Consider the following 25,611-nt stretch of genomic DNA (forward strand, 5'->3'; position numbering starts at 1 on the left):
CTGCTTGGAGTGATGCCTCAGGTTCAGCTTTTCTATTTTTCAGATTCTGTTCTGCTTTAGTATGTAAGTCTATGCTTCATATTAGGGGATGCTGAGCTCTGTGCACAGAGCAGGGAGACAAAACAATTCCTGCTCCAGCTGGGCACCAAGGACAAATGATCCAAATCTCAGCCCAGGAGCACAAACACCGTGGGCTGGAGAGAGAAAAACAAGCAGGGTGGGACTGGATGGGCTAAAGCTGGAATGGGACAATGAACTGCAAGGTGCAAATGGAGCAGAACTGATCCCAGGGACAGAGCCCGTGCCCGGCCGTGCATTTTGGGATCATTTTGGGACCATTTTGGTTCATCTTGGGAGCAGCCCTGGCTGGGCTCTTGTGCTGCCCAAGGTGGATCCATGGAGGAGATGCTTTGAATAAATCCCTGCTTTATTCTGTAACTCTGCCCAGCCTCTGCTCCAGCTCAGCCTGCTCAAGGCATCAGGGGAACATCTGGCTCTGCTCTGGGACAGGAGCTGTGCTGAAGGGGCTGGAGGTGCCCAGAGCAGGTGACACCCCCTGTTCATGGTGCCTTTCCTCCCAGGACACACAAAAGGAGTTTCTCCTTGGTGTCACTCCTGTCTCCTGTTGTTTTAGCATTTGTTTCCCCCTGGGTTTTTTGGAACAAAGTGTGTTTTTTGTCCAGCTGAGCTCCAAGCTCTGGAGGTGCCTGCAGGGAGATACAGGGGGGACAGGGTGAGTTTTTCTCACCTGGCCCTGAAGGTTTGGGCTGCTCCTCGCTGTCACTGCAGGGGGACAATTTGGGATTGGTGCCTGGGGATCAGCACTGATGGCAGCTGCTGAATGGCCCTTTGTGTGCTTTATCCTTTTGCTGGATAAAAGGGGGCATTATTAAATGTAAAAAATGAGAATTTCTCTGTTGGTCAGGCCAAGTTCTTGCTGGGTTCCTGCAGGGAGCAGTGGGGGATACCCTGGGAGGATGGATTCACCCCAGGCTGGGAATGTCACATTGATATTTTCTGAAAAATCCCTTTGCCCAGGATTTTTCTCCTGGGAAGCTGAGAAGCCTCAGAGAAAAAGGAAAACAATTCTTATCTCATTTGCTTCTCCTGTGTTTTGCTCCTTTGGAATGTGTTTGGAGATTGTTTACCCACAGGTGATTGTTTCATTGGATTCTGCTGTGAGTTGTTTTCACTCTTTGGCCAATCAGGGCCAAGCTGTGTCAGGACTCTGGAGAGAGTCACGAGTTTTCATTATTATCTTTTTAGCCTTGTGTGTTTGTCCTTTCTGTATTCTTTAGTATAGTTTAGTATAGTATTTTATAATATAATATAATATAATATAATATAATATAATATAATATAATATAATATAATAGCCTTCTGAGAACATGGAGTCAGATTTATCATTCCTCCCTGCCATGAGTTTCCCTGCAAATACGATAGGGAGGATGGATTCGCCCAGGCTGGGAGGATGGATTTCTGTGCTCCAGCTTTAGCAGCAAAGGGAAATGGGGAGAATAATCAGAGTTGGGGCAGTTCTGGGGTTGGTTTCGTGCTGGAGCAGGAATCCACACCCCAGCAGGATCTGCCAGCCCCTCCTCTCACAGGCAGAGCTCCTGGGGACGCTTCTCCTCCCTCAGCCCTTCAGCTCAAGGGGAGAGGCAAATTCCAAAGGGAATATTTGAGGAGTCACTTCATTTCCAGGAAACCCTTCTCTTGTTCTTTCTTTTCTTTATTTTCCCCCAATGGAAAAGTTAAGTCCGCGAGAACTTTTTGACAACTTTTCTTTGTTCCCTCTTGCCAGCTGTAAACTCTGCTTTGTGCTGGGGACAGAGCCCCTTTCTCCCAGTGCTGGCCATGGGCCAGGGGCTGGAGCTGTCCCCTGTGTGCTGGCAGTGCCACCAGCCCTGTCCCCCTTCCCTGCAGGCTGAGCAAAGCCCCAGCTCCAACAGCTCCATCTGGGGACTCTTGGGGGTCTTTCCCTTCTCCTCCTTGTGCACCAGGTGATGGAGTGAGCTCTGCTTGCTTCACCTTCCCCTGCAATGGAAAATGTCCAATATCAGGGGGAATGATCCCTCAGAGCTGTGGCAGGGAGGGGTGGTGGCTCCTTGGAAGGAGCAGCAGCAGAAGTGGTGTCAGAAGGAATTCCTCCTTCCCTCCCCAGCTCCAGAGATGCTCTCTCTGGGACAGGACTTGTTTGCTGGGGATTTTGGTGCTGTTTGAGTCTTTACATCATGCAAAGGTCTGCAAAGGGAGCAGGTCCATCACGCTGGGTGGTCAAGGGAAGGTTTCCCAGATTTCTGTGTCACAGCAGGACACAGAGGGCAGAGCAGAGTGGATTTCACAAACCCACTCAAAGCAGCATCTGCAGAGGCACAAACCACAAAATGCTGAGGGAAATTAAAAAATCCAACAGCAACAAATCATATAAATGGTATTTATCTCTGGAGGCTTGTGGCGTGACTTCTCCACTGCTACTGATACCCCAGAGAAGCAAATAAAACTCTTCTGTTTCAGAGAATCCCCATTTCCTGGGGCTGAGTGTGTGAACAGGTGACACAAATGTTTCTGACTTCATTTACCCATTTCTCAGGGGTGCAAGCAACAACTTTAAACAAGTAATAAACAAATATAATAACTATATAATAATAATAACTGTAATAACTATATAATAATAACTAATAACTATAAAACACAAAGTAGTTAATAAACAACACAATTACTAAAGTTTCTTTTTAATTATTAAAAAAAAAAGAAAGGAAGCAACCAGGGTGTCTCTGAAGATGTGTCCTCCAACTGCTAAAATGTGTTTTGGAGCCGAGTGTGGGATGTGCACAAGCAGTGATTGCAACACAGCCACCTCTGGGACTGCCTGGAGAGAACTGAGCGTTTTCTGGGAGAGTTTTAACCTTTGCAAACGAGCTGGGCACAGGGATAAAAGGAGGGAAGTCATTGAATAATTTGGGTTGGGAGGGACCATTAAAGCACAATATAATATATTTTTCCTCCTGAGAAGCTGAGAGGCCTCAGGAACAAAATGTAAACAATGGTTATCTGCTGCTGTGGAATGCAACAGGTGGATCTGTGATTGGCCCATGTTGGATGTTTGTAATTAATGGCCAATCACAGCCCAAGCCTTTGTTATCATTCTTTTCTATTCTATTCTTAGCCAGCCCTCTGAGAAAATCCTTTCATCTATTCTTTTAGTATAGTTTTAATGTAATATATATAATAAAATAATAAATCAGCCTTCTGAAACATGGAGTCAGATCCTCGTCCCTTCCCTCATCCTGAGTCCCCTGTGAACACGGTCACACCCCATCCCCAGGGGAGGCAGCTGGAGCTGCTCCTCAGGGTCCCCAGCAATGATGACAGATGAGAATGAGCACTTTGTTCTATAGAGGCATTTATTGGAAGGGTATAAAAATGGTACAACTGCATTATAAAATAATGCAAATTCCAGTAAGAACACATCACAGGCAGAGTCCCAGACATAGGTGGGAAAGGAACCCAGGAGGGCAGAGCATGTCCAGATTCCCAGATCCAGAGAGATTTAATCCCCAGGGATGGATTACGACCCTTCTTTCTGCAAAGCTTCCAGTTCTCCTGCTTCACCCTGCCTGGCTTGCCAAGGGCTCTCACCAGGGCAGGCACTATTGGATCAGGCAGCTTTGAAAGTGCAGCTTGGAGCAGAGAGCCCTGCAGGTGAAACACCTTCTGCAGCACAGAGGAGCCTCTTCCCCTCCCCGTGGCACACTGAGAGTGGCAGTAAATATGTGCAGCTTGGTTAATACTGAGCAGTGCATAAATGAGCATTCAACACTCTTCCTGCTGCAGCTGCTTCCAGTCAAAAGTCCCATCCAAAGTCAGATCAAAATTTTCCTTTTCCTGCTCTCGGGAGAGCTCCAGAAACACCTGAAATGAGCAAGGTAATGCTTGGGTTATTTATCTGTGATGCTCCTTTGCAGGAGGCACAGCTCTGCAGCCCTGGGAGGGGTCTGGGGAGGATTTTTGGGAGCAGGAGCTGAGCCTCCCTTCTCTCTGGAGTAACCAGACAAGATCCCCTGCCTGTAGGTATTTCCATACAGGTTTTCCCCATTAATGCATTGACTTAAACATTCCTCATCTTTGCCACCAGCCTTGTACTAGCAGCAATAAATAATCTGTTGTTTCCAGGGCACCCAGAGGGGCTGGGCATGGGCAGCTCCCTCCTTGGATGTGCTGTGTGCTTATCTTGACCAAGTGGGGTCTGAGACTTCATCCAGACTTGTTCCAACCATGAAAAATCTCAGCAGTAAAAAACCCAAACCATTTCCCACCATTTTGCCAGTAGAGAACTCCTCACCCACCACCCTCAGGCAGTTTTTTGGTGGAGCTGCCTTTTGGCTACTGCACCAGCCTGGGTTTGACTGCAGCTTTGGTCCCTGCTCCTGCCTTTGCAGCACAAATAAAATTCACCTGCCTGAGACAGAGTATTCAAGGAGAAGCTGTACTCCTCGAGGCCGCAGCTTCGTTTGGCTGTGGAGAAATGGGGAAAAGGTTGAAAATGAGCAGTTGCTGCTCTGCCTTTTGAAAAAGTCACCTGGTTTTGCTCTTACCTTCCTCCAGCTTGGAGAAGGACTGGGACAGGGGCAGGGCATCTCTCATTGGGATCTTGTAGACAAGCAAAGAGGGGAACCTTGAGGAAACAGAAGAAAAGGTGATTCTTGCTCTGTATTGGGGTTCTGGGGTCAAACCTTCATGGGTGTCCTGCTGCTGGGACCACAGGAGGGCAGGATGTGGTGACATTATAAACCAGGGAGCTGTTCATCCCTCTCCAGCTGTGTCTGGCCATCCCACCAGGGATGTTCTCAGGAATGAGGCAGTGTTGAATCCCCTCCTCATCCCACATTTTGCAGTTACCTCTCCTGGCGGGCTGCACCCGGGAAAATCTTCAGAACCTCAGCGTGCAGAGCATCAGAGCTCTCTGCATCCTTGGCCTTGATTTCCAGGAGATATCCTCTGCCAAACTTGTTCTTCAGGTACTGGATGGAGCCAATGCACCTGCAGGGCAGGGAGGCATGGAGGTGACAGTGAAATCATTGTCACCTCAGCTCCTTCCTGAGAAGGAAACCATGGCACACTTCATGAAATGTTGTGATTTCAGGGTTTACATCAGAACCTCGGATCCCTCCCTGATAATTCCCTCCCAGGTGTGTCAGTCACCTCTCCTTTCCCCTTCCCAGCACTGTCTGTCAGTCCTGGAATTCCAGAAGGGCATTCAGTGATTGGCAGATTCAAAGGATGCCCTCTACCCCTGGGGGGCATTGGGCCATCCAGGTGTCCTTTGTCCCTTTGTCCCTCCCCTCCTGTCCCTGGTTGGTGTCTCCCTACCCCTTCCCTGCCCCTCTCCCCGGGGTTCAAAGGAGAAGCAACCACGGGCTCAGGGAGTTCTGTTGGAGCTGGTGCTGCATTCAGAGGCCTGTGGGCCAGAATAAAGCTCTGCATCCAAACCCTCCATCAGAACCGACTCCTTTCCTTCACCATCGCCTTAAAGCAAGAGCGAAACCTGAGGAGCAGACCCTGTTATGGGGGAAGCTCCATCCTGCAGCCCTCAGAGCTCCTGCAGGCCTGGCCTTGTCCCACTGGCCCAGCTGCAGCACCCAGGCAGCCAAAAGTGCCTGTGGGGTGAAACACCACACATCCACCAGCCAAAAGTGTCTCTGGGGTGACACACCACACACCCAACCAGCCCAAAGTGTCTCTGGGGTGACACACCAAACCCACAGCCAAAGGTGGGGGGAACCACCCAGCGCAGGCGGGGGGTCTGTGGGGTGAAACACCACACACCCAACCAGCCCAAAGTGTCTCTGGGGTGACACACCACACATCCATCCAGCTAAAAGTGTCTCCAAGTGTGAAACACCACACACCCAGCCAGCCAAAAGTGTCTGTGGGGTGAAACACCACACATCCACCAGGCCAAAAATGTCTGTGGGGTGAAACACCACATCATTCGGCACCAAGGCCAGCAGCAAGTGTCTGTCGGCGTGAAACATACCATCCACCTGGCAAAATGTCTGTGGGGTGAATACCACAGTGCCACGTTTGTTCACCCAAGGGCCAGACAACTCAGGCATGCCCTCTCCACTAATTTCTAGTTATCCCAATAAAACCCCTGGCAGGAGAGGCTGGAGGAGCAGCCTGGGTGAGCTCCAGCCCAGCCAGGCGCTGTCACTCACCGGAGCTGCCCCGACACCAGAATGGCCACACGGTCACACACGGCCTCTGCCTCCTCCATGTAGTGTGTGGTCAGGATGGCTCCTGACTCCTGGCTTTTCAGGGCATCCCGGATGGCTTTCCTGAAAATCAGAGTGAAAAAAAAAAAAAAAAAAACCAAAGTCCAACCGTCCTAGAAATATCATTTGTGGTGGTGTTTGTGGGTCTCTAGGATGAGGGAAGAGATGAGAATCTTGACTCCATGTTTCAGAAGGCTGATTCATTAGGATATTATATTATATTATATTATATTATATTATATTATATTATATTATATTATATTATATTATATTATATTATATTATATTATATTATATTATATTATATCTATACTAAAATAATAGAAGAAAGGATTTTATCAGAAGGCTAGCAAGGAAAAATAATGGAATGAATAATAAAATTTTGTGACTGCTCACAGCCTTGACACAGCTGGACCTGTAATTGATCATTAATTAAAAACAACCACATGAGATCAATCAAAGATGCACCTGTATTAAACCATCCCCAGACCAAATTCCACAGCCATCTGATAATTATTGTTTACATTTCTTTTCTGAGGCTTCTCAGCTTCTCAGGAGAAAAATCCTAGCAAAGGGATTTTTCAGAAAATATGTCAGTGACATTCATTGTTCTTTGTCCATCCAAAAGCCTTTTTCCAAACATAAGAATAAAATTTTCACGTGCAGCAACTTTAGAATAATGAGCGCACAGTAATGCTTTGAAATAATGACAAAAAATACTTTTGACTCAAGTCTCTTCATGAATTCTCCCAAATCCCATTTAGGACTGTCCTGAATCTTGCAAAAAGGATGAAGGTTAAATAGTTTTTCATCCCTGAGTTAGAGACAGACAAGAAATCTATCTTCCAACAGAACCATTGCAACGTGAGGGACAGCACCATCTGTGGATGGGGTAAAACCCTTTCCATGTAACTTTTAAAATCTCCTTTTGGCTTCCCATCCCTTTCCCATGGTGGGAACACCAATTTAATGTAGTGGCTTTGGTTTGCTAACTGAAGATTTCTCAAATTTTGAGATTTTCTGGCTAATGTGCTAATGAGTGTGGTGTAATTATTAATGCGCTCACTTCCTGCAGTGAGGCGGGATTAGGAGAAAGGCAAAGTAGCCTCAAAACTTTTAAAGGGTACAAAGAAAAGTGTATTAACAGAAACTAAAAGAAAGAGTAAAAAGAATCAGAATAAAGCTTTCAGAACATTTCTCTTTGTGACATTTTCCTGCTCACCAGACACAGCGCTGCCCGTTGGGATCCATGCCGGTGGAGGGCTCGTCCAGGAGCAGCACGGAGGGATTGCCTAGCAAGACAGGGCCACACAGCTTTCCCATGGTGGGAACACCAATTTATTGTAGTGGTTTTGGTTTGCTAATTTGAGATTTCTCCAATTTTCAGATTTTTCTGGCTAATGAGTGTGGTGTAACTACTAATGCACTCACTTCCTACTGTGAGGTGCAATTAGGAGAAAGGCAAAGTAGCCTCAAAACTTCAAAAGGGTACAAAGAAAAATGTATTGACAGTAACTAAAAGAAAGAGTAATAAGAATCAGAACAAAACTTCCAGAACATTTCTCTTTGTAACATTTTCCTGCTCACCAGACACAGCGCTGCCCGTTGGGATCCATGCCGGTGGAGGGCTCGTCCAGGAGCAGCACGGAGGGGTTGCCCAGCAAGGACAGTGCCACACACAGCTGTGACACAGAGAAGGGACTCAGCCAAACCTCCTGGCACTGAGCCCACACACAGCTGTGGACAGCACCTCCTCATTTATGGGAATTGTGCTTTACAAAATGTGGATTTGGGGAAGGCTCATTTCCATCACCCCACCCAGCCCAAGGCTCTGCCGGGTAGATCAGGGCACAGCTTGGCCCCTCCACTCAGAAAGGGGAGTTTTAATTAGTGTTTGAGCATTGCAGTGAGCCAAAACACACCTTTCTGCTTATCCCAGGAGGTAATTTTCTGACTTTTTTGTTTAAGTAGTCCTGAAGCTGCAGAGCGTTCACAATTCTGTGGGGGAAATGAAAAAAGAGCATTTTTATAACTCCAAATCAATACTCTCATCAAGTGTCCCCAAAATGACAAGAAAAAGGAGCTTTTCTCCCCTTGCTCTCGACTCCTGCTTGTTTTCATTAAACATTTATTGTGCTACTAAAATGCAGTGACTATTTGAAGCAGAGTGCACTGAAGAAGCCACAAACTCTTTTCTAAACTCATCACCAGTGCCAACAACATTTCAAATCCATTCCCCTTGCCAGTGTCAGCTCAGCACCCTTTCTTGTGGTGCCAGACTCTAACCTCAGAGATTTCAGAAAAGCTGCCTAAAGATAACATTCTTAAGAGGGCATTAGTGATAAGTTTATCCCCACCAAACACACTCAGGAAAATTGGAGGTTTTCTAAACCCTCTCACTAAATCACAGCACAAAAGCACTTTTGCAGCTGAGTTTCCTGCATTTATTTCTGGGTTTCTTCTGTGAATTTTGACTCTCTGGTCCCCTCCCCATGACTGAGGGGTGGAACTTGAACCATCCCAACCCTCCATGCGTGAAAAATGTGTATTTCATGATTGGCTTTTCGTAAATATTAAAATGAATATTATATGTGTTATGTTTGAAAGTTATGCTGTAGTAGTGTGTTAAATATAGTTTAGGTTATAACATAATGTTAAAATAGAAACTGTGTATGTGAGATATTTTTTTAAGAAAGGAATGAGGTGCTTGCACCAGATAGCAGCCACAGGACACCTAAATCTTTTAGAGAAAAAGAATTTATTGCTCTCTTATCAGAAGAAACGAATTTCTTCCCCCGTCATTCAGCCATGAAGATGCTGTCACGGTTCAGAGGAAGAAGCTGACACTGCCCAGACAGAATCCTGTGTTTGAGTGGAATTTATGCATCATGTATGAGGTGTATGAATATGCAACAGGCTGTTGTTTTTAAGGGTTAATCCTCTGTTAATGTGCGTCCTTTTTTGGGCTTATTTTGCCCAGAAAAGGTACCCGGACTTTGTAACTCTGTTCTATTGTCTCCTATTGTCCTAACCCAAATTATTATATTTTTTATATAATATATAAATAATTATAAATATATATATTATATATTATATAATATTATATTATATTACTCTAATTATATTATTATTATTTTTACAACCATTTAATTACTATTAAACTTTTACCATTTTGAAAACAAGTGATGTTTTTCACACAGGTTACCTGTGCACAGCAGCAGCCGCGTCCTCCTGGCGCAGCCCCTTGACGGCCGCGTAGATCCTCAGGTGCTGCAGCGGGGTGAGCTCCAGCCAGAGGGGGTTCTCCTGGGGGCAGCAGCCCAGGAACGCAGGGCCCTGCTCCAGGGAGCCTCCTCCATCTCCCCTCTTCATCAGCACCTGCACAACCAGGCTGGGCTTTGTCCTCTCGCACAGCCTCGCCCAGCACAGGGGCTGTGGTGGGGATTTTCAGGAGCAGGGTGGGACTGCTGGGATCTGCTCCTTGAGCTTTTATCAGCCTCAGTACGTGGTTGAGACAATTGGAAGAATGCAACAGCTCATGTACAGCCAGCAGCAGCCAAAGATTTCTTTGTTACAGAGCATTTTAAAAGCTTTCTGGCCAACAGCACATTGCTAAAGCTTACAGACAGTTGTTCTAGGAAAAAAGCACATTAAAGTACACTAAAAGCACATTAAAGTACACCTGCTTCACACAATGCTGGCTTGTCTGCTCTCTATTAACAGCACACAATATTCCAATACTCAGCTTAAAACCTTCTGCTATAAACCTTAAAACCTTCTACCTTTATACTCTAAAAACCCCAATTCACACGCTAGGCATATTTTATTTTTCTGCAGTCTTAAGTTCTATCTTAGCCAAGCCTAAAACTCAAACCATTGTTTCATATCCTTGCTTGCTGTACTGTTGTAACTTTTCTACTTTCAGACTCTGCAGCTGCAGCCAGCTCTGAGTTCTCTGCTCTCTGCTGCCACAGCTTTCTGAAAGTCTTCTTACCTTTACTATTTTTCCCACCCAAGGGGTGGTTCAGGGGAGATTTTGGGGTTTAGGTGAGGAAACCCACAGGGAGGGAGTGATTTCATACTAAATATAAATATAAATATAAATATAAATATAAATATAGCAGTTAGGGCAGATGCAGCAGCTTATCAAAATTAGAAGTAGCTCACCATCACCTTATTGATATATTATTTAATTTAACAGCATGATGGACTCAATTAAAACCCTGATCACCAGTAACGCTCTGACAATAATTGCAGCCTTGATAAAAATGACAGCTTAGCCTTGGATTTTTGCCATGGGCCCATCCCTTGTGAATCCTACCTGCCCAGCAGTCAGGGCTGTCTCTCCAGTGATCATTTTGATAGTTGTGCTTTTCCCAGCTCCGTTGGGCCCCAGAAGTCCTAACACTTCTCCTGCAATCAATACACAGAATTTCTTAGGACTATTCCCCATTCAAGAAAGATATCATAAATATATAAGAATAATCATAAATATACAAGAAATATATCAATATATGCAGTCCCACAAAAGAAAAAATAGAAAAGGCAGCATACTAATATCAAAGATCATATTAAATAAATGGTTTTATTGTGTGAAATACACACTCATAGAGCCCATAAGATTTCAACTTAAAACTGATGCTGTGAATTGCTCCCAGGAGCCGCTGCTCAAGTGGTCCCCTCTCCCCAGGATCTTTATTTTATCTTTATTTTAGATAATGGACAGTCACAGGCCATTAACAGGAGGCACCATTAACACACCAAGCCCAGACTGAAGGTGCTTTAACAACAGCACAAATAGATTTGACCTTTCTGTCCTTGCTCAGGTAACTGGGAATTAACTCTGGGTCCAACACAGGTCTCACCTTTTTTAACACAGAAGGAAAGGTTCTTGGTGGCTGTTTTCTTCTTCTTCTTAAAAAGTGAGCCAGTTTGCTTTATTTTATATTCCTTGCACAGATTGCTGACTATAATGACTGATTTCTGAAAGTGAGGAGGAAAGAGTAAGATTAATTTATTACCTTGGCTAGCATCAATCCTTCAGTGATTTTTTTCCATTAAAAAAGGCAGAAAACCTTCTGAAGATCTTTGTTTTATAGTTTACCACAACTATGAGGTGCAACAGGACACTTTATTATCCAGGTTCCTTCAAAGAGCTTTCTTCTCCTGAGGGAACCCACACTTTTGGAATTTTGATTTTCCCAGTGAGAACAACACAGCCAGAGCCCTGCCCTGCACAGGTTTGTGTTTTACCAGGTAGAAAATCAAACAAAACAAGAAGGACAACACTCAGGGGTACCTCCTCCTGACTGGGAGCCACCAGAGCATTCCTCACTGCTTCCCTTTCAGCTCTGACATCTTCATCTTCCTCCTCGAGCTCCTTGGGGTGCTGCTGGCTGCTTTCTTTTCTTGGAGAAATCCTGAAAAGCCACCAGGTTCAGCTTAGGATTTTGTTCTTTACCTCTGTTCTCCACCAGTGCGTTGTGGATAAACCAAAGAGGGAATTTCCCTGGGATTGAATTTATACAATATTATAATGATTACTATTAAAATCATCATCATTATTGTTATTGTTGGGGATGGTGATGATAATGATGACATTCATAATCTTTGGTTTTTACCAAAAAAAGAAGATGGTACATCCCACAGCACAGGCAACATCCTGTGGAGGCACTACATAACGTAAAATATTGTTTTATATTATTTTTTTATATATTATATATTATGCTGTTTTATATTATCATCACTGCAGTATTTAAGGGGCTATTGAAGTCATCAAAAGATCACCAGTATTAAAAAAATATATTTAAAAATAGGGACACAAATGCAATGTTTTCAAGAAGGAGCAGTGGGCTGGGAGTTCAGATCTGATATGTGCATGTGTGTTTATACAAACCTAAATATGGGGTCCCTTCTCAGCACTGCTTTTCCATATTTTAACTCCAAAAAGCGAAGAAGAAGAATGAACAGCACAGAATGGATGTAAGGCTGAAAAACAGAGGTTGCCACATTAACAGCCTTGCCTTTCCTCCCACCACAGCTGGCGCTGAGATGGTGGCAGAGCTATAAAATTTGTGGGGAAAACAGAATATGCAAAAATGGCCTATTAACACTGAAACTCTGGGTAATCAACACTGCAGAAAGCACTAAGGGCAGAAAACCCCCAATTCATAAAATACCAGGACAGCATGAGGTGATCTGGGCTTATTTCATTTTGCGTTCCCCACTTCAAAGGTGTGAAATTATTCTAGCACAGCGGGTAAAATGTCATCCAGACCCACCCAGAACCTCCTTCTGCTTCCTCATAACTGAGGAGGGGCTTTAGGATATTGTATTTCCTTATGGGAGGAAGGAATGATGAATCTGGCTCCATGTTCTCAGAAGGCTAATCTGTTATTTTATGATACTATATTATATTAAAGAATGCTATACTAAACTATACTAAACTAAAGAATACAGAAAGGATAATTTCAGAATGCTAAAAAGATAATAATGAAAACTTGTTACTCTCTCCAGAGCCCTGACACAGCTTGGCCCTGACTGGCCAAAGAGTGAAAACAACTCATAGCAGAACCCAATGAAACAATCTCCAAACACATTCCACATGAGCACAACACAGGAGAAGCAAATGAGATAAGAATTGTTTTCCTTTTTCTCTGAGGCTTCTCAGCTTCCCAGGAGAAAAATCCTGGGCAAAGGGATTTTTCCAGAGAATGTGAATGTGACATTAGGAGACCCACATTCCTAAATAAAAGCAATGTTAAATGTTTTCTTACTGCAAAGATAGCAATCAGTACATGACTGCCTGAAGCCCAACTAAATGGCTCAGAGTCCCACAGCATCTGTAAGAATAAAAAAAAATACTCAGTGAAGAAGTGTAATTCTTTAGTATCATTCTGTTTAATGCAGTAACATTCAGAAATGCTTTGAAAATCTGCTAAACTTCTGATTCTCCCCAGATGAAGAGATACAGATGTTTGGCTTTGGGAACCCTGGTCCTACACCAGAACATGTCACAGCTCTCAGTACACAGAGCAGATTCTCCTTCCAGATGTCCTGTCCCAGGAAAACATCTCTGCTTTGGGTCCCAGTGGAGAGGAGGTGAGTGGGACAGGACAGAGGAGACTTCACCCCTCAGTAATTTATCATTTATCAGCAGTGTTGCACATAGTTGGGGGTTTTGTTAAATTCTCAGCTGACTTTCCACCACCCCCGTCAACTGAAATGGAGTACAGCCCCTTGTGAGTATTCTAAATTTTAACTCGGGGTTTTTTTCCATGCAAAGACAGATCCATGGCTTCAGATTTTCTCTTAGGATTGGTCAAGCCAAGCTGATTGACTTTGTGCTTGCTCCATCCTTGGCATTGTCCAAGGCCAGCTTAGATGGGGCTTGGAGCAACCTGGTCTAATGGAAGGTGTCCCCTGACATGGCACGGAGTGGAAGGAGATGAGCTCTAAGGTCCCTTCCAAACCAAGCCATTCCATGATTCCATTCTATGACTCTGCATGGAAGGAATTAAGAGTTTTTACCTAATCCACAGTCACAGCTGCACAAGAAGTCACCCCCAGCTCTAATGAGCAGCTGGAAAATGAGATCTGAGCTGAAAGAGTCGTTTAACGATGCGCTCTGGAAAATCCCACCCAGGATCAGCCTTCCCAGCCTGCAGTGTGTGGTTACTCCCAGATTTTGGGGCAGTTGCCCCCAGAATTTGGTGCAGTTACCCCAAGATTTTGGTGCAGTTACTGCCAGACTTTGGGGCAGTTACCCCCAGGCTTTGGTCACGAGGACCCAGGGCTGTGTTTCAGGCCTCTCCTTGCCCAAAAGCACCACTCACATGGGAGTCACTCTCAAAATCGAGGGCAAAACCCATCAGGGGGTACACAGGAACCAAGAGGGACAGAACGTAGAGGGAGACGGGGCCGCCCAGGGTGTCGATGATGTTGCTGATGATAACAGAGATAAAGCACACCTGAAAATAAAACAAGAGGGTGACTCAGCTGATGGGAAGGGTTAAACTGCTCCTTAAGACTGTGTGGGTCTAGCTCTGCTACTCCCTGTTGAATTTATAGAAACGGACAAAAAATTGGGGAAGATGAGACACAGAGAGGGCTCAGGAGATTCTCAGCTGTCTCTGTCTGAGGGTTGGCTGCTGCTTTGGGCCAGCTGGGGAGACTTCTTCCCAGGGACAGGGCTGCTCCAAGCAGACAAGCCAAACATGGGATTCCATCCTGTTCATTCCCATCCCAATCCTTGGCAATAATCCCCCTCCTTCCAGGTCAGGCTAGCCTGGTGGGTCCTGTCCCAGCACTTTACATCCCTTGGATGTGGGGTGTCAAGCAGAGTGATAAATCCATTTTTTGTCTCCATTCCTGCACCAGTTCAGGCTGGATCCAGGTATTTCCCCCGTGTCACAGCAGGATTGTGGCAGCAGAACATGGTGACACAAATTTAATACAGAATTGGCTGCTATGAATCATACCCAGGTTTTTGCTCCACATCTCTGCTTGGTGTTTTGACATCTAGCTCATCCTCAAGATCTCAGCATGTCTGCAATCCCTGCAGTGCATTATCCAACCATGTGCTCACCATTATCAGGATGAATGACCAAAGATCAGAGCTCCATCCTTTGTGAAATCTGAAGGAGATCAGATAGATTAAGAGAACGAGGGAAATTCCATGACCCAACATCCCCGTGACCTAAAGGGAAAAAAAAAGGCTTTTGTTGGAGAAAATGGAGTGAGGTAAACCACCAGAAACCCATCTATAGCAACAGGGAGCAGTGGAAATGATCACAGAGTAAGATCAGGGCATTTAGAAATTACCACAGTTTTACTCTGAGGTGTAAAGAATACATTAAGGCAAGATTTACTGCCTTTTATTTCCAGCTGGAGAAACCCAAAGGATAGGAGGTGAAACAAGAAGGTCAGTAAGAGGACCAAGAGTGTTCTAGCACCATCTGCACCCAGAGTGTCTCAGCTGCCCCCATACAAAATATTTTCCCTCAACCCCTTCCAAGCAAAGCACCAAGGACCAGAATGGGATGTACCAGCACGAAGGTGATGCTGGCACTGCCAGAAATCTTGTTGCTCATGGCAAACGGGAGCCCAAACATGGAGAAGAGCAGGATGCAGCAGAGTGGGATGTCCACCAGTGCCTGTCCACACCAGTAGGCCGAAGGAAGGAGTCCCGAGATCCTCAGCTGGGCACGAGCTCCCACCTGGGAAGGCACAATTTTAAAGGGTAGTTTATTGCCCGTGCATGGTTGGCCAACTGCACCCATGGGAATGGCCCCAGGAAATGAACAGGGAATAAAATCACCGTTGTGATTCTGGGGTAAAATTCAACCCCCTTTTGTCTTTCAATATTTGGTGCTGGCTGCAAAACTTCTCAAGGGTCAAAACACCCCAAGCTGCCAATCACAGCTCAGTTACCTCAGAGGTGTTTTCCAACCTAAATGATTCCATGGTTCTGCACTCAAACATCCTTCTGGCAGTGCAGTTGTGATCCCTTCTGCCCACCCCAAACCTGCCCCATCCCAAGGAATTTACCTTGCAATCCTGCGTGTAGCCCATGGCAAAGTGAGGAGGAAAACCAGGGAATAAAAGCAGCGTATAAACGAAGTACACGGACATAACATAATCCCAATATTTTGGATTGTTCATCTGAAAAGGGAAGAACAAAGCATCCGTGGAAAATGCCTACAATTCATTTTACCATTCATTTTACTGCATTTCTCATGGACTACATACAGGGCAGTATGAACAAAAAGAGGGATTTGAAACCAAATTTGGGAAGGTTTTCCCAAAGCAGAGCCATGCAAAGTGCTTGCTGGTGAGGACAGATGGGTGGTGCAGGACACACTCCTCCATCCCAGACTTGTGGGGAGCTCCCTCTTCCACCAACTGATGAGCCAAAGCTTGAATAACGTGCTGGAGAGAATAAAGAACCGCCTGGAGAAACCCTCCCAGCCACCCTTTCCACCCAGCAGCCATTGAGACCCACACGGGAAAAATCTGATTTTCCTGAAGGCAAACGTGGTGGTTCCAGAGGCACCGTGAAGGAAGGTGGATTTACATGTGATAAAATCTGATGGATTAGTGAGACTTTAAATGGTTTTCTGACGGCTTTTGGCTTCACTTACAGAGAAGAAGGGGTGGCTCCAGACCTGGATGTGCCTGGTGGAGTTGAGGGACCTCAGCAGGGCGTTGCTGATGACGTTCACCAGCACTGGGAAGCAGTTGACAGCCTCCAAGTGGCACAGCACGGTGAACCTGTAGCTCTTCAAAGAGCAGGAAAACAAGGTGAGAACTCCTGGCTTTTCTCACCTGCAGGGAAGCAGTAGAAAAGGAGCACACCAGGAAAATCCAGCCCTGGAACAGCTTTGCTTATGCCTTGTTTGCTAAAAAAAACAAATTATGAGGTATTGGAATTCTGTATTGCTGTGCTAAAAATGTGTATTTTGAGGTGGAGGGTCAGGGAGATAAGGTCTCCTCTAGCATGGACTTCACTGCTCAAAACATTTCCTAATTTTTGTAAGTAGTAAATTTTTGTAAATAGTCAACAGGGCCATCCCACAGGGAGAGCTGATGGAGGTACCTTGCTTAATTATTCAATTGTTGTGAGGAGACTGGAGGGAGAGGAGAAAAATCCTCACCTGATCTTCGCGGAACAATCGTAGAGCGCCGTTGTGTTCTAGCTCCTCTGTGATATTTTCCTCCTTTGCTATTTCCACTGTAATATCCTGGCTCTGGAGCAGATGGACTAAGTCATCAATGTTTGTGCCTGGTGTGAAAACCAAAAACAGAGGAATTGTAACACTGGGAAACAAAAGAGTCTTTGATGATTTTATTTTTATTTTATTTTATTTTAATTTTAATTTTTATTTTTTAAATTTTTTAAAATTTTTATTTTAAATCCATTACCACCAAACAAAACCAGAAGAAATCTAATAACCATGGGGATCAGCCAGCACATGTGTGCTGCATCATTGCACATTAGTTTTTGGGAAGTTAATGGATTTCAGACTGAATTTTTGCATAGCCTCTCCTGAAGTGCTACAAAATGAAGTTTTTGCACTTTTGGACCTGTCTGATGAAGATACCAGTGTCATTCTCTGGCTGAATAATATGAAATATCATCCACTCATGGGAATGTTGAAGGTGAAACTCTGGAAGCAGCTCATTAACTTGACCCAGCATGAATGAGCCTGGAGTGTGGTGCCTGCCTTGAGGACCCCACACTCTGAAATTGCTTGGATAGAGACCTGGATTTGTGGCAGGGAGAAAACCTCATCTCCGTTTTGCACATCTCCCATCAGGGTCTCACCAGCTGCTGAATCCACAATAGGTTTCCCCCACAACCCTCTAAAGACAATCCCTCCTCCCTTGTTAAATCCTTCATCCCCTCCTTGCATCCTCCTCATCCACACCATCTGCTCTGCCCTGCGTTTTCCTTTGGAGCAGCAAGAACCCAGAGCTGGGGAGGATGAGGAGAAGCCTCTCCCCTCACCTGTGTGGTTGTAGAGCAGGAGGGTGGTGGTCTCCAGGTGGGATTTCCTCCCCAGGGGCAGGAAGTACCGGGCAGGAGAGAGCTGCCAGGCACTCACACTCTGCCAGCCTCCCAGCACGCACAGCTGCACCACCAGAGGAAGCAGAAAAACCACATAGAGCAGCAAACTGCGTGAAGAAAGAGATGAATAAACAGTCTGAAAAGAGATATTCAGCAGAAGTGCCTCCAGAATGCATTTGTGTGCTGGAAGTGGTGGATGATATTCAGGTTACCCAAAGCTCTGTTGAAAACTTTTGCCAATTTTCATAGAATCATGGAATATTCTGACTTGGAAGGGACCCACAATGATCGAGCTTATGGCCCGGACATTCCAAAAATCCCACCCTGTGCACCCCAAACTCTCAAAGTGGTGTCCAAACTCTCCTGGAGCTCTGGCAGCCTTGAGGCCGTGACCATTCCCTGGGGAGCCTGGGCAGTGCCCTTGGGGGAAGAACCTTTCCCAAAATCCAACCTAACCCTCCCCTGACACAGCTCAAGCCATTCCCTCAGGCCTTGTCACCAGAGAAAATTTTATTTCCAGAAGTCTCAAACCTTGATCATCCACCAAATGATTCAAAATGTAGCAGGGAGAGAACCTCAGATCCAGACTGCTGAGGCCCTGCTCAACTTTTTAGGGCCATGAAATGCCTTTCAGACTTCCTTTAGATACAAGTTTCTCATAAATCAGCATCTTCCTTTAGTTCCTTGTACCCTACCAGGAACTCCAGCTTGAACACCAGCGGGGCCAAATGAGTTCAAGCAATGGCAACATGAGAGAATTAAAAAAAAAAAAAAAGAAAAAACAGAGGAAGCCTGAAAGCACTCTCTGTACACACTGACATTTTAAAACTTCTTCCATTTGACATATCAGGATTTCTAAATGATTCTTTTATTTCGAGAGAAAATGGGTTTCTCTTGCATAAATTATTCAACATAGAAATGAAAATGCACAAAAGGGAGATTTTGTGTTACTGGCACTGGAAAGCAAAAAACTTTCCCCTCCTCTGAGTGCAGATGACCGAGATCCTTCCTAGCCAAGACCTCATATCAATTAATCCAAACTCATGGAAACAGGGGTGTGGAAGTTGTCCCCCCTGGTGTGACCTTGTCCAATTCCAGACGTCCAGGAGATAACCCTGCAGCAATGGATTTGAACAGCTTGGGCTGCAGTGTGCTCCAGCCAAACCACTTTCGGTTGTTCTTGTCAGAGCCCTCTGGAATTCATCAAGGTTACTGGGACATAAATTGTGCTAAATTAAGAAAGAAGAGGCTGAGAAACAAAATGCCGAGACCGCAAGAATTAGATAAAGGCTGTGAAAAAAGTGAAAGTCAGTGAAGCACTGGACTGTAACCAACCACACACCCTGAAAAGTGCAGAGCATGAGGACAAGATAGAGGCACCAATCAAGAAACGTGTGATTAGTGTGCAGTAGGGTTAGAATGTATTAACAGAGCATAATGTAAACAATAAAGTGGCTTCTGCTCAATCACATTGGTTAATTGTCCAGGAGTCCTGCTGTCCTGCAGAACCCCCTCGGGACTTACATGGACCGCAGGTTCTTCACCGAGCTCTTGAGCTTCAAGAAGTGCGCCCGTGCCACGGCAGAGACCTGCTGCCTCCAGAGGGCCAGGCCCTGCACTGATGCCATCCCGGTGTCCGAGAGCAGCAGGGAGCCTGGCCTGGCCTCCTCAGGACTTCCTGGGGCTGCTTCTTCCCACTCCTCCCCAGGGACGTGCTCATCTGCAGAGAGTTTCCACGTGCACATTTATGTCCAAGATTACAGAATGCAGGGTGCCCCCGATGTGGGGAGTGATTGGCACCTGACTCCATTGATTCAGAATGCTGAACAATTGCTTTATTAAACTATTGTCCTGGATTGTCAAGCAATTTGTATTCTATTTGCCAATGTATGGCAGTTGTTTTCTATTCAGTGGGCAGTTTTCCTTATCTCTTCTACACCCACTCCTCCCTCTGGGCAGACATCTGCTGATAACAGCTATTGAATGTCACTGCATGGCTGACAAGAACTACAGCATCCCATTGGGAGATGTGAGCCCAGAGGGAGGAGCCAAGCATTCCTACCTGGATATAATCTGGAGATTCTGGAACACCAGCCAAGCATTCCTACCTGGATATAATCTGGAGGTTCTGGAACACCAGCACGGCTTCTCCACTGGATTTCCCAGAGGAACAGCAGCTGCCTCTTCCCCTGGATCTTCAGAGGCAGAGACTGCACCTTTCTCCAGGATCCCTGCTCCAGCAGAACCACCCCTGACACTGCAGGAGGGCTGAGCCACAATTCCAATGGGACTGCTGCCAACAGCCTGACCCACAGGGTGTCAGGTTGGGTTCTGACTCTGGCAGTGTTGGTTTGTTTACTGCATTGTTCATTTGCTCTTTTTATTTTCTTCCCTAGTAAAGAACTGTTATTTTCTTCTCCCATATTTTCTTGCCTGAGAGCCCCTTAATTTAAAATTTACAGCAATTTGGAGGGAGGGGATTTACACTTTCCATTTCAGAGGAGGCTTCTGCCTTCCTTAGCAGACACCTGGCTTTTGAAACCAAGACAATACTATACTGTAATAAAGAGATACTATACTACAAAGAACACTAAAGAAAAACCTGTGACTGTCCAAGACAGCCAGGACACAGCTTTGAGTCATTGGCCAAGGAAACAAAACAATCCTCAGCAGAATCCAGTTGACAAATCCCTCAAGTAAACAATCTTCCTAACACAATCCACATGTGCAAAGACAACAGGAACAGAGAACAGAGACAAGAATTGTTTTTCTCTGAGGTTCCTTGCTGCCATTCCCAGGAAATATCCTTGGGAAGTTGTGCCTGCCTGTTCTCTGTGAAGAGAGCTGCAGCTACATAAGACCAGCTTCTAGGCTGGGATTCATGAAAGTTTAAGAGGCACCTTTGGATGTTTCTGCAGAGGAGCTGATCTTTGGCTGTGGGTTGTAAATTGTACCTTTTTGATTGTCCATGGCTTCTCCCTCCAGCCTCAGGAACACGTCCTCCAGGGTCGTCATGCTGACTCCATAGTTGATAATTCCCTGCTCAGAGCAGCTGTCGAGGCCTCTGAACAGATCTGGAGGGCAGAGATAAAATAAAAGTGTTAGCACAGATATCCAGACCACTCTGGCTCAGCTGAGCCAACCTGACTGGAGCATCTCCAGTGACAGAGAACTGCCAGGACACTAAGGTGTGGAGGAAAACAAAACTTCCTGAGCCATCCTCATGGAAGGTGTTCTGCTTAGCACCAATATTTCAGACTGTTTTCACCCTCTGTGGGATGGCCAGGCTGAAGTGATGGGCATGGTGGGTGAGAAATGGGCATGGAGCAGCTCAGGTTGTGTGGGGTTTTCTCTTATATCTGTCTTTGCATTTAACAGAAAGAGAACTGAACTCTCAGTAACACACGTGGCCCAGTTTAGCCTGCAGGGTTTGTCACTGCAAACTGTAGAAAAGCATTTGTTGCACAGTTTGATCTTAAATGTATGATAACATTGTGGGGAAAACCCAAACTGCGATGGTTTTGAAGTCTTGATGTGACTCCTGTAAAAAAATCTCCCTTTGCATTTCTCCTTCCACACATTTGTTTTTTTTTTCTCTCTCTATGAATAATCCTCAATTATTTTCATATACATTACCTGGGAATTTATTAATGTTTTCTAAAGGCAGTTTATATCTCAGTTCATACTGGCTGTGTCCTGAGAACGTGGCATTGGGGATGTACCCTTTCACCAGAGATGTCAGATTCTCCAGGTCACAAGACTCACTGACATGGATCCTATAGTGTGGAAAACAACACAAACACTTAGGTTTGGAATAAAAACAACCCAAACCCACCCAGACAAACAACATCCATTTTATGGATGCATAAAAAGGAAACTCCAGAATTCTTCATTCATTCCCTGCTCTGGATTAATTAACCCTAACCCTAAATCTTACTGCTGTTTCAGTTAATGGAGCTGGATTTTAATGCAGGCAATTTGTTTGTTTTGATGACATCTGCTCTAAGGTCTCATGAATTCTGGTGTCCCCTGGTACTTGCATGTTGCCAGGTATTGTTGGGGCTTAAGGAGATACCTTAGATGATAGCAAATCCCCCATTTCTTCTTCAGGAACAGAGAAGAGCCAACACACTTCAGCCTCCCATGCGAGATAAAAGCCTTGCGGTCTGGAGAAAGGAAAAACCAGAGGAATTTCTAGTGCAGAGCAGCTGCTGCCATCTTTTGGGGCTTTGTGCTGCTGGGTTATCTGTTGTAGTGTGTTTTTATGCTTTATAATGGTTTTGCCTTTGTATGCCCTTATTTTCCCCAAATGGTTTGCCCCAGATTGTGTCCTCTTTCTCTACCTGTGTAATCTCTCTCCTTTGCTGGGATCATCCTAAATCCAGGCTGATGGGGATCAGCCTGGCTGCCTCCTGTACCCCCAGGGTATGGGAGAGTGCCCCCCTCCCTGCTGTCCCCTGTCTTGGGGCTGCTGGGGTTCCCTCAGTTATGCCCCAGGGATGCCCCAGCAGAGCTCACCTGCCAGGATGTCAGCCTCGTCCATGAACTGGGTGCTGAACAGGATCACCCTCCCCGCCCGCTGCTCCCGCAGGAGGCTCCACACGCGGTGCCTGGAGAGAGGATCCAGCCCTGCCGTGGGCTCGTCCAGGAGCAAAACCTGCAGGGAGGATGGGATCAGACATTCCCCGTTGCCGGAGTGGTGGCGTGGCTTTGGGGTTTTGGGGAAACCCAGGGCACTGGGAATATTTCTGTGTCTGCCCTGGGGTGCTCTGACTTTGACCCTCATCCATGGAGAAAGTTTCCTGGACTTCAAGATGGACTGGAACCCACAAAAGTGTGAAATAGATTATAGAGAGTAGTGTAGGTGTATCACTTAGGTGGGAAATTTAGACTTTAGGATTTTTAGTATGTAGTGGATGGGAGCAAGATGGAGGGCACAGGGTGTCATCCTGGGTTTCTTCTTCATGCTTCTTCTTCCTCCTTCTTCATGGGTTTGGGTGGCATTTTGTAATTGGGAAAAGTCCCCATTGCAGGTTTTTGGGGATCAGTTATTGGGTTAAAAGGGAAATAATCTAGGTGTCAGTTCTTAATTGGATAGTTTAGCATTAAAAGACCTTGTACCAAGATGTTGTTGGCCATTTTTGAGGTGCTTTTCTAGCGCGTCGAGCCTGGTGTGGACAGCGTGCAAAACTCTAGATAAGATAACAATAAACAAGAACCTGAAGACCAAAAAGATCAAGTGGGTCTCTCTTTCCTGACACAAAACTGCTCCAGGAGGGTCTCCCCCAAAAGGGGAGCCCCAGAGAGGGCCAAACCTGAGTCCCAGAAGTTGGGGAATTGGCCACAGACACCCCGACAGAGTTTGGGGTTCTGAAGGCAAGAGACTCTGGGCATCTTTCAGACAAGGGGGCTGTGAGAGCTCAGGGAACTCTGTCTGCTTCAAAACTTGGCTGGCAAGGTGGGTTATGAATTTAAAACACAAAAGAAGTTATGAAATTTATTCATTCTAATTATAAGCACTTTAAAGAAGTCAGAAATCCTAGAGCCAAATTCATGCCCAAGGTTTTAATTATGCTGGACCTGAGTATTTCCTACATCACAGATCCATGCCTGCTGCTTTACCTGGGGGTTTCCAAGCATGGCTATTCCAATGGATAATTTCCTTTTCTGTCCACCACTCAGTTTTTCAGCTGGAGTGTCTTGAATGTTGCTGATATCCAGCAGTTCCAGAATCTTTTGCACCTAGAACAGCACAAGGATGTCCATTCTCAGCAGCCATTGTCCTTCCATCCTTTATTAGGGGAGATTTAGATTTAAATTAGCCATCAGAAGGAAATTATTCCCTGTGAGGGTGGGGAGGCCCTGGCACAGGGTGCCCAGAGAAGCTGTGGCTGCCCCTGGATCCCTGGCAGTGCCCAAGACCAGGTTGGATGGGCTTGGAGCTTCAATTTTCAGAAGATCCAGGTGGAATCTTTGACCTTCCCAGTGCAAAAGGAGTCTCTGTGGAATGGAGGGGAACACACACTCACCTCTTGCTCCACCTCTTTGGACTTGATGCCCTTGATTTCTGCAAAGGTCTTCAGGTTTTCTTTCACCGTCAGGACCTCAAACTGCGTGTTGAACTGCGGGCAAATCCCAATCATCCCCCTGATCTCCTCCCTGTCTCCCATTTCTGAGAGTTTGTAGTTGTATATGGTGGCAGAGCCTGTTCATGGGGATAAATGGTGTCCTGGGTTGGAAAGGCAAAATGTGGCTGGGGGTAGCAATATTCTGGCAATATTCTATTGGCATCTGTTAGAGGTGGGGCAGTTCTCTGCTGTTCATTGGGCAGTTTTTTCTTTACCTCTTCTCAACCAGTCCTCCCTCCAGGAGATCACTTCTGCTTATGGGCCATGAAGTATTAATTATCTTCTTTTCATGGGTCATTAATTATTAATTATCTTCTGTCCATGGCCAGTCAGTGTCCCTGCAGGGCTGATCCAATCCCAGCATCCCATGGGGAGATGCTCCGCCCAGGGGAGGAGCCAAGCATTCCTACCTGGATCCAATCTGAGCTTTGGGACACCCCAGCAGCCTTTGCCCCCTGCATTGCCAGAGGAGCAGCTTTCTGCTGCCCTGCATGGCCAGAGGGAGCCCAGGCCCATCTGCAGCAGCCCTGGAGCTGCAGAGGAAAACTCCCCCCTTGTGCAGGATCCCTGCTGCAGCAGAGCCACAGCTGGCACTGCAGGAGGGCTGAGCCCCCATGGATGGGGCTGGGACACCCCCTGGCACACAGGGGGCAGGGCATGGTCTGGCTCTGGCAGTGTTGTTTTATAATATTGCATTTGTATTTTTATATTTTCTTTTAATTTTAATTTGTTTTTCCTAATAGAGAACTGTTATTCCTACTCCCACATCTTTGCCCGAGAGCTCCTTAATTTCAAATTTATAACAATTGGGAAGGAGGGGATTTACATTTTCCATTTCAAGGGAGGCTCCTGCCTTCCTTAGGAGACACCTGGCTGTTCAAACCAAGACAGTGGGATGAGGGGGAATGAATTGACCTTTAGAGCTTTTGGATCAAGGCCACCCCATCCCAGCCTTGTCCTACCTTCCGAAGGCAAGCTGAGCCCACTGAGCACGTTCAGCAGCGTTGTCTTTCCAGCCCCACTGTGGCCCAGCAAGGCGGTGATCTGACCCTCATAAATGCTTAAAGACAGACCTGGAACAAAAATAACTATCAAGTCTTGGGAGAAATGAGGTTTGTATTGCCCTCCCTCATTGTCAAAGGCAGGAGTCAGAAAGTACAAGAATTAAGTGATAATAATTAGCCCAAAGAGCACTGAGTGGGGCAAAGCTCTGCAAACATTTAAAGGCATAAGGAGTTGGTCTGTATTTATCAGAAAAGGCAGAAATAAAACAATTTTTAAAAAATAAAATATTTCTTCTCTTTAGTCTTATTAAAACCAGCAAATTAGTAAAGATTAAACAAAATAGTGATCAGTCACATCAATTAATATTTGACATAAATTTTCAAGCAATGCAAGCATTTTTTTTCATTGACTGTTTGCACAAAGGTGTCTCCTTGTCTTTAGCAGGAATCAATCCCACAGCTTTCATACCTCTTAAAGCTTCTGTCTTCTTGTCCTTCTTATAGACTTTTTTAATATTGTGGAGCCTAAAAGGAAGGTAAGGAGGTTATTATTTGGGGATTTCTGTTAATGCTTTTCAATGCTGCCCTTTTACATTTTTATGGACCTTAGGTTACAATGACAGAAATGGCAT

General features: G+C 45.6%; 1 protein-coding gene across 2 annotated transcripts in view; it reads right to left on the minus strand.

The window, feature by feature from the left end:
* Positions 1-3,421: 3,421 nt before the first annotated feature.
* Positions 3,422-25,611, minus strand: part of LOC135455263 (ATP-binding cassette sub-family A member 9-like) — a 31,258-nt gene continuing 9,068 nt past the window's right edge. Inside the window, exons 11-39 of one of the 2 annotated variants that reach the window (XM_064728341.1) lie at positions 25,449-25,504; positions 24,938-25,048; positions 23,877-24,052; positions 23,470-23,589; positions 22,366-22,504; positions 21,923-22,013; positions 21,484-21,623; positions 20,802-20,921; positions 19,372-19,567; positions 17,788-17,954; positions 16,934-17,061; positions 16,421-16,558; positions 15,828-15,941; positions 15,326-15,496; positions 14,866-14,976; positions 14,114-14,248; positions 13,055-13,120; positions 12,175-12,266; positions 11,578-11,698; positions 11,144-11,261; positions 10,600-10,691; positions 9,484-9,656; positions 8,201-8,276; positions 7,866-7,960; positions 6,222-6,341; positions 4,903-5,043; positions 4,599-4,678; positions 4,463-4,518; positions 3,422-3,915 (exon numbers count right to left, since the gene is read on the minus strand). In XM_064728341.1, the coding sequence (XP_064584411.1) occupies positions 3,817-3,915; positions 4,463-4,518; positions 4,599-4,678; positions 4,903-5,043; positions 6,222-6,341; positions 7,866-7,960; positions 8,201-8,276; positions 9,484-9,656; positions 10,600-10,691; positions 11,144-11,261; positions 11,578-11,698; positions 12,175-12,266; positions 13,055-13,120; positions 14,114-14,248; positions 14,866-14,976; positions 15,326-15,496; positions 15,828-15,941; positions 16,421-16,558; positions 16,934-17,061; positions 17,788-17,954; positions 19,372-19,567; positions 20,802-20,921; positions 21,484-21,623; positions 21,923-22,013; positions 22,366-22,504; positions 23,470-23,589; positions 23,877-24,052; positions 24,938-25,048; positions 25,449-25,504 (3,442 nt within the window). In that variant the 3' untranslated portion in view covers positions 3,422-3,816. Of the gene's footprint in view, positions 3,916-4,462; positions 4,519-4,598; positions 4,679-4,902; positions 5,044-6,221; positions 6,342-7,500; positions 7,571-7,865; positions 7,961-8,200; positions 8,277-9,483; positions 9,657-10,599; positions 10,692-11,143; positions 11,262-11,577; positions 11,699-12,174; positions 12,267-13,054; positions 13,121-14,113; positions 14,249-14,865; positions 14,977-15,325; positions 15,497-15,827; positions 15,942-16,420; positions 16,559-16,933; positions 17,062-17,787; positions 17,955-19,371; positions 19,568-20,801; positions 20,922-21,483; positions 21,624-21,922; positions 22,014-22,365; positions 22,505-23,469; positions 23,590-23,876; positions 24,053-24,937; positions 25,049-25,448; positions 25,505-25,611 lie in introns of those variants that run through there. The other variant, XM_064728342.1, reaches the window with a different exon arrangement.

This window comes from Zonotrichia leucophrys, chromosome 18 (genome assembly GCF_028769735.1).
Source record: "Zonotrichia leucophrys gambelii isolate GWCS_2022_RI chromosome 18, RI_Zleu_2.0, whole genome shotgun sequence".
NCBI classification, from domain to species: domain Eukaryota; kingdom Metazoa; phylum Chordata; class Aves; order Passeriformes; family Passerellidae; genus Zonotrichia; species Zonotrichia leucophrys.